Source organism: Sporothrix schenckii, assembly GCF_000961545.1.
Source record: "Sporothrix schenckii 1099-18 chromosome Unknown Cont42, whole genome shotgun sequence".
Lineage (NCBI taxonomy): Eukaryota > Fungi > Ascomycota > Sordariomycetes > Ophiostomatales > Ophiostomataceae > Sporothrix > Sporothrix schenckii.
In genome coordinates this window covers 469,460-477,404 of record NW_015971143.1, presented here as the reverse complement: position 1 = coordinate 477,404, position 7,945 = coordinate 469,460, and the positions used below count along the sequence as shown (strand labels likewise).

Sequence of the window (7,945 nt, the reverse complement as noted above, 5' to 3'; positions counted from 1 at the left end):
TTCCTCTCCTGCTCCAAATACAACATCTCTCAATAACCTCCCTTCTTTTGCAACCAAGCAAGTTTTCGACCAAGCAACGTTTCGACCTCACTTCGTTACTTTCTCTCCTTCATCTCTGCCTTACACTACGTCAACTTGTTTTCTGTTCTCGACCTCGCTCCTTGTTACTCCTACTCTACTGTCCTCCGTATATCGTCGTCTCTCTCACTCTCTGTCCAAACGACTCGTCTCCTCTTCCATGACCTCGACATTGTAACAACTTCGTCTTTCGGCACTCTACCGTCTTCCTCGACCGCACAGACTCGACGTCTCTGACCTGGAACGGTATTGGCAGCACCACAGCTTCATCACTCGTTTCTCACAACCACCACCCAACTTAACGACCTTCACAATGGCCAACGACCTGATGTGGGATCACCACTTCTGCCTCACCTGCGACAAGCAGACTGACGGCCCGGCCTACTGCTCAGAATCGTGCCGCCTGGCCGACTACGAGGGTGCCACCTCCTTCGCACCGCCCTCGGGCCCGGGCTCACCATCCTGGGTGCCGTCGGGCTCCTCCACCTACAAATGGGCAATGGGTGCGCCCACGCCTCGCAGCCGGCAACTGTTTAGCTTGTCGCCCGCCTACGACTTTGGCAACGCCCAGCCGTACTACGGTGCGGCCTCCTCCTCGACGTACAGCTACAACTACACCCGCCAGCCCGCACCCCCGACCACGGCCGTCTCCTCCCCGCGGCACGTCTCGTCCCTGCCACCCACCACCACGGCCGCCACCGCGACGACCGCCACGACGTACCACCACGTGCTCTCGCCCTCGAGCTCGCACAGCAGCCTCAGCTCCATGCGCAGCGGCATGAGCTCGGCCGGCGGCCCCAACGCTCTGGTTCTGGGCGCCGGGGGCGCGTTTGCCAACAACGGCACGGGCACGATGAGCAGCACCAGCAGCCAGACCAGCTACGGCTCGTCCACCGCCAGCAACAGCAGCGACCTGTCGGAGAGGGTCCGGAGCGAGCTCCGAAAGTACGCCAGCTCCTTGGAGCAGGGGAAACTACAGCGCCAGCTGCAGCGCCGGCGGTCTTGCTAGACGACGCTTTGCTCACCATACCCCCTTTCTCTCGACACAGTACTCTGGACACAGTACGCCCAACACAATACTCCTACCACGTCACGACAGCGACTGCGTCTTCTTCATGAGCATGAAATTTGCTTTCCACTCTGATTTTTCCTTTGTTACCTTGTCTCAAAAACAACGACCGCGCGGCCAACTTTGATTTGTTTTCACCTGGGAGTTCTTCAATCAGCATCATAAAAAGTTTCTTTGTTTTTTTACTTTGGCGAATTAGGACATTCGGAACACAATCACAACAAACAACACATCACACACACTGCATTTTCATGGGAATACAGGGACTATATTTCGGGAAACACCAACTGCAAGCCTCTTTTTTCATCTCTTGTTTATTTCCTCTTGTCTTCTACCAACATGTTATACCACTCCACCAGCCTTGCCTGTTTCTATCTTACCTGTCTCTATCACGTTGTTGTACTACTTGGAAAGGGCCAAAAGAAGAGCCCCGGGAAATTGTTATTGGAATTACGAGATCAGCATAGGGACACACATATCTTCTCAAACGATTGAGAAAGGCGCAAAATTCAAACGGGCAAAGGACATTTACCCTTTGACCTGAAATTCATATGTATTCACTTGATCGCACATCTTGTTTACTAGAGGGACACCACTTAGTCTTTGCTATAAAGTCGCTCTACTATAGGGTACCTTCTATAGGTACAAGCAATCCAAGCGTGGGCGAAAGAGTAAGAGCGGAGCTTCGCTTCCTCTTTTTCCTTCTCTTTATTTACCGAACCAACATCCTGTCCCTTCTTGGCTATATCTTTGACCGCGTACTTCCAATGGTTTCACCTTCGTATCTCCACTTCCCCTTCTCTCGAAACATATTGAGAGAAATGTGCTCAAAACACCCATTGCTTGATGAGTAACAATTCATATTAGGACATGCGGTTCTCCACAGGGGGCGTAAGACCTTTCAAAGGTCCATTGGCATGAAAGGCTTTTTTTTTTGTAGTGAAGACGTTGCCCCTGGATTGTGTCGAATGGAAGAAAAAATACAACAGCCAACAGACAAAATTGAAAATTCTGCCCTGCGGCGCCAGCAGGATCTACCAGCCGTGAACGCTACGGGGACGTGTCTCGTTTGGTACCGCCCTCTTGTCAACACGTCACAGCCACGGCCTCAGTCCACGATGTGGCGTGCATGCACGCAGAGTCGTTGCACGGAACATGGAACGACGTGGTCGGGGGAGAACCAAAAAGAGGCAGACAGACCCATAAGAGGTCTCCGCTTTTGCCTCCTAGCAAGCGAGCACTGAGTCAAGCATGAATGTGTGCGTACTTCGTACGCTTTGTTTTGTCCTCAAGCTCCATAGTGTCTCTTGGCCGCTGTATTTTCCCATTCTCCTCTGTACGGCTTGTCTAGGAAGAACAACAGTTCTTAGTCACTCTGTGGCGGAAACAGTGGGTATCTCTGGTGCATTGGCGGACGCGCAGCCTCTGTTGTCGGTTTCTTGTTACACGTGTTTGTCGAGCGACTGCGAAACGGCCCTCAAAAAACCAGGATCGGCATCCACAGTTAGAGTTTTCTCTTGGGTCTGTACGATTTATTTTGCATCGTTTTGCGCATTTTGCCTCACCAGTGTGCATAACCTGTTGTCCGAATTGTTTGTTTGAAACAGACGGTGCGGTATAACGTAAGAGGAAGTGCCTGTCAAGAAAGCATTTGTGTGCTGTCTGACAAAATAAACAAGTTTTTATTGTTTTTTATGTTGTTTTTTTTAAAAACAAAAAACAAAAAAAAAAACGAAATAGCACAGTGGCAAGACGCAAACGGGAACAAAAGTCACCATACTAACAAAAACGTATGAAAGTGACAAGTCCATGTTAGTGCACTTGTGGAAAGCGCAGTTGCGAAAAAAGAATATGCTTTTACAACGAAACTGCCACAAAAGCCAGACCAAGCAGTTTTGGCTGTTTGCAGCTACATGGATGCGACTTTTAGTACTTGAAAAGTATATAGCGTAGATGAACAAATGCCAGGTACACCAAGGTCACCTCCAATCAAGCGCCCCGAAACAGAGCCTCTCATGAAGTGTGAAAGACTTTTGACTCTTGCTTCCTTGCCCTGAATAACGTCAACGCAAAGTGCTGAGAATAGGAGCTGAGACGAGGAGCTGCGGACGGAGCTGCAAAAGGGCTAACCTTTCTTGCGTGAAAGGCCTCTTATTTCGTGGTATGGTCCTTTTTTTTTTTTTTTTTTTTTTTTTTTTGTTTCACTCCGCATCTGACAAAGGGAGACAAATTACTGTCTGCAACAGGGCTCCACGATACTCCCCATCTGCCCCGTCCTGTCCCCATTTTGACTCCATAACAGTCTCCATAGCGCAGTCTCCCTCTTTTCATCACGATCCTTACATTTTGTGCTCGACACGAAAGGGGGTTTGGTCAAATAAGTCAACAACAGGTAAAAGACCGGTGGTTAAGCCCAACACGCGGGATCCTTTCTAGCTGCTCGCTTTGTATTGCTTCCTTTCAGAGAAGACATTCCCAGTCGTTGGGAGTGAGTACCTGGTCCTATGGTGGGCTTGTCTCTCCCAAGAAAAAACAAAGAGGTGCCCCGATAGAGGGGACAAGCTATGACGAAGAGTGCATAATGACTGATGTGGGAGTAGGTTGCGACTAGTTGGAGTCCACTGACGGAGAGTTACGAACGGACTCGGACTCTCGGGGTTGGTTGACAACTCGAAAGAGACACAGGGAGACAAGGGACGACGCTAACCAACGGTGAGGTACTTGGGACAAATAACCGTTCCCATGGCGCAGGGGACACCAGCATCATAACCACCATTCTGTCGCAGAAGTCGAATGGTTCCTTCTAGCCCCATGCAGGTTTCCAAGGACAAGGACACTGGTCGCAACGAGGAGGCGTCACGTTGTTGGCTAATGCTGGCGCTAGATGTTGATCGTGAGGAGTTGTTCAGGAGGGCAAAGGAGGAGAAGAAAGAAAGAAACCCTATCTGCCCTATTCTGTAATCTATCGATAAAAAGAAAAAGAATTAAAAAGGATAAAGAAAAATCAGACCAAAAAAATCTGGGGCAACGATGGACAGGGCCATCCGGCGCCTTGCCTCTTTTCGACGTTCATTGTGGATAGCGTCCAGCATCAGTCGACTCCACAATGGCTCCATACTATATGTACAGAATTACTTTTTTCAGTCTCCTCTTTTCCTCTCCCTACCTTTCTTTTTTCCATTTTGGCTCGGGCTATTCCCCAGATTTTCAAAGGGCAGAGGGTGCGGTCGCGTCAACCGCGCCGCCATCGTTTTGGCACCAACGAAATAGCGTGCCATTTTAGAGCCTTTGAACTTGTCTAAAACGATTTCACCCCCTTCTTTTCAAGGATAATGGGGGGAGAGGGGGCATTGAGGAGAGGCACAGTATTCCTCGGCTTGGTGATGGTGTCTTTTCTGCTCCGTCCGCTCTGTGCACTGTAACCCTCCGGACTCGAGTCTATTGAAAAGAGAACGGAGCAATGCCGCCCTGGAGAAATCAAAATACCCAAGGAGCCAAGTATCCCAAGCATCGCCAAGGAAGCCCATTTTGTTAGGTAATAGGGTCACTTGGAGGAGAGGGGAAGGACGACATGCTACTGTGTACGATGTACTCCGTCGACAAGAAGAGAGACGATGGCCAGGGTGGCCGTGTGTGACGAAACTGGAGACCGAGACTGGAGAGACCCATCTTCTCCTCTTCTTCTCCCTCCTTTTTTTGGTGATCTACGTAGGTCGTTTTCCCGTTTTGTCCAAGTGCAGAAAGTTGAAATAGGAGGCGAGAGAGGAAAAGGGAAACAGGCCGTCACTGCTCTGGAGCAGATGGGGCAGTCATCATACAGAATATGGAGCAGAAAATTAAAATGGAGTAGTACTATGGAGGCCCAGACCAGTCCAGCCAGAGCTTTCTCCCCGCAGAGTTTACAACGTACAAAGGTACGAAATAAAAGTCTGAAAAAGGGAGTGTTTAGTTTTGCTGCTAAGAGTTTGTATGTGGAGCTCATCAGCTCGAAACGGGCCAAGTAATGAAAGGTTTTATAGACAGCCTCACAACAGATTTTTCATCTTTTGCCTCCTTTCCTGCATACATGCCTCTATCGCATTGCCTCTCTGTTACGTTATGAGAGACACACCGGATGGGGCCAGATCTAGAGCCGGCAAAGGAGTGCCTGTACTTCTGTATTTCGTACAACATACTCCGTGCGTCGCTGGTTGCACCTGTACTGAGCATGGCATACGGAGTTCTCCGCAATCGAACCTGTGGAGGACGACAACGCAGGTCTGTCCGAAACCGGCCATGGAGCAAAATGGATCACAGTAATTTCCACCATACCGAACGACATTTCTTTGTTGCTGGCGAACATGTTGGTTGCTGTTGGAACAGGTACCGCGTTAGATGGGCCGTTTCAATTCGAAGCACCAGGTGGCAGAGGCGACGGCCAGAAACGGCAGACCGTTGCATGTTTTTGTGGTGGCGGCTTTGATGGGTGTGAGAAGAGGAGGCTACGAAGCCCAACGAAGGCCCAACAGAAGTGGCAAGGTCGCTTTCCAAAGCCCTGCCATTCGTGAAGAGGAGAAATACACCATATTTCCAGGCTTATGCGGGTGGACACACCGTGGCTGCCCTATTGGAGGAGTCAAAGGAACAGCCAATATGGTGGTGAGGAGACCGTGACAAGATGGTCGTGGTGTGCTTTACTAATTTTCGCCACGGTGGAGCAGAATCGTGGATGCAAAGGAGAACAGGTGTGGGTGTAGAGTTTTCCATGGAAACGACTGAGGAATCACGGCTTTCATTGGGTTGTGTAATGAAAACAAACCGGCATGTCAAGTTTTCCTCCAGGGGATCGCACAACATACGACGTACAATGTACAGTATACCTCCTCTCAACGAGGGTATCGTCTTGTCAATCGACCTCTCCTGGAGTCGTGTCTCGTCTACGTACTGGGGCGACATTGTCGGCGTACACATGACGCCACGTATGTTTTGATTTCCTTGTTGATATTGCAGGACCCTGATGCACGACGAATGCGCAGGACGAATGTCCATGCTGGCATTCGGCAAAAGTATGAAAAAAGGCTGGATCCATGCAACAAACAAAATATTCATATGCCGGCCCTGAATTAGAAGCAATGACGCGAGAAGATAAATTCATCAAAATCACCGCCAGGTCTCTCATCATATATGCGTGACAGCGGTCATAGACGGCAAGGGATCTTGTTTGCCCACTATGTAGCTTGATGCGTTTTCTCTGATGTGTTTCTGTGAGCAACCACCACCCGTCTCTTGGGTTCGGGATATTCCTGTAGAGCGTTCCTTTCTTTTTTGTCATGAATAGCTGCATATTCTCAATACCGACGACTGCATCTATCTGACGCAATTGCAGGACCCGTCTCCTCTTCCTTTTCTTATTGTCTGATCTATTGTGACCCATTCTGATCTACAGCACTATATGCAATAGCACGCATTTTGCAGAGCGATATCAGCCGGGGAAGATGCGATGAGAAGCCGCTGCGATCCCGCACACAGCCTGGACACGGCTTGCATAGCTGCTACTTTGTGCGTCGCCCGTCCTGTTTATGCGGTCTGTGGATGTGTAGGAATGGCCCTGCACAAAAGGCAGAGCGGACGGAAATAAAAAAAGTAGATATCAAGCCGTTCCCGGAAATCAAGAAAAGGCAGGGAACGGACGGGCTCCCAGCTGCTTTGTGACCGCGTGCACTTATATATGTTAATCCTTCTCAGAAGACTGTCGACGGATGGGCCTGTGGTAAAAGTCTCTAGAAAGTGGGATAGAATATGTCTGACGCTCAAGAGGCGTTGCGATACTCCCGTCGCCTGGTACGCCGACGTTAAGTATCCTGTCCCGTGTTTTGCGTTGTCTTGTTATATTGTGGCTTTGTCGGACATTTTCTTTTCTGGTTTCGGCTTTTTACATCAACCCCCTCCCTTTGCAATTTAACGAGAGCGTTTGAAAGTACGCCGGGGGAGTACGTCGTATGTAGATGTTATGCGTACTGTGAGAATGGCTAGACAGCGAGAAGGCGCCTTTAATCTCACACCCATTGCAAGATTTCATTGCACTTTTCCATCTCGCCTTTTGTCTGTTGCTTCAGGCGACGTAATGATACCCAGAAAAATCACGAATGTGTCTGAACAGGCTCGCGCCTCTTTCACGCCCTGTTGTCCATTTCTCCCCGTTACACCTTCATTTTCATCTCCTTCGGACTCCACGGTTGTTTTGCTCCACTTGAAAAATTTTCAGTCGTGGCCATTGCACGTTGATGAATGCATAGCAGACAAGGCAAATGGCAAGAATGAAGCTGTTTTGTCACCGCCAAGCGTGCAGCTCATTCACCCCCCTGGGTCTGAGTTTTCAGTGTGAATCGTTTTCTCTTGCTTCATCAGCTCCATAAGATCCAGGCCCCATAAGATCCACTCCGGAGCGAGCGAGAACCAGCGGACACCCTCGTTCTTTTGTTGCCGTCTGGGTGTCGGTGAAACAACGTGTAAGAATATGAAAAAGACGGTGAAAAAGGGTCAAAACTGCAGATACCAAAATAAATAAAATAGGACGCTGAAAAATGAGAGACGAGGGATGAGAGATGAACGGCCCACTGTTTCCTGTTGCAACCAAAAGGAGGCGCAACCAACGAAACTGTCTGGGAGCCGGATGACTGGTCAAAGGTCTGCGGTCTCGATTCAGCTAAGCTCTACCGTGCTTCAGATACCGAAACGGGACAGACCCGAACAATGGGAGGAGAGACAGGACGGTCGATCGTGCCAGCGATAGGCTGACAGGGCTGGCCTCAATCACAT

At 49.6% G+C, this 7,945-nt stretch overlaps 1 protein-coding gene across 1 annotated transcript; it reads left to right on the top strand.

Annotated features, from left to right (window-relative positions):
- Nucleotides 1–391: 391 nt before the first annotated feature.
- Nucleotides 392–1,087, top strand: SPSK_01957 (uncharacterized protein; the record flags this gene model as incomplete). Its single annotated transcript, XM_016728855.1, has 1 exon — nt 392–1,087. The coding sequence occupies one exon, from the start codon at nt 392–394 to the stop codon at nt 1,085–1,087; it is 696 nt and encodes a 231-aa protein (XP_016589681.1).
- Between the last annotated feature and the right edge of the window lie 6,858 nt (nt 1,088–7,945).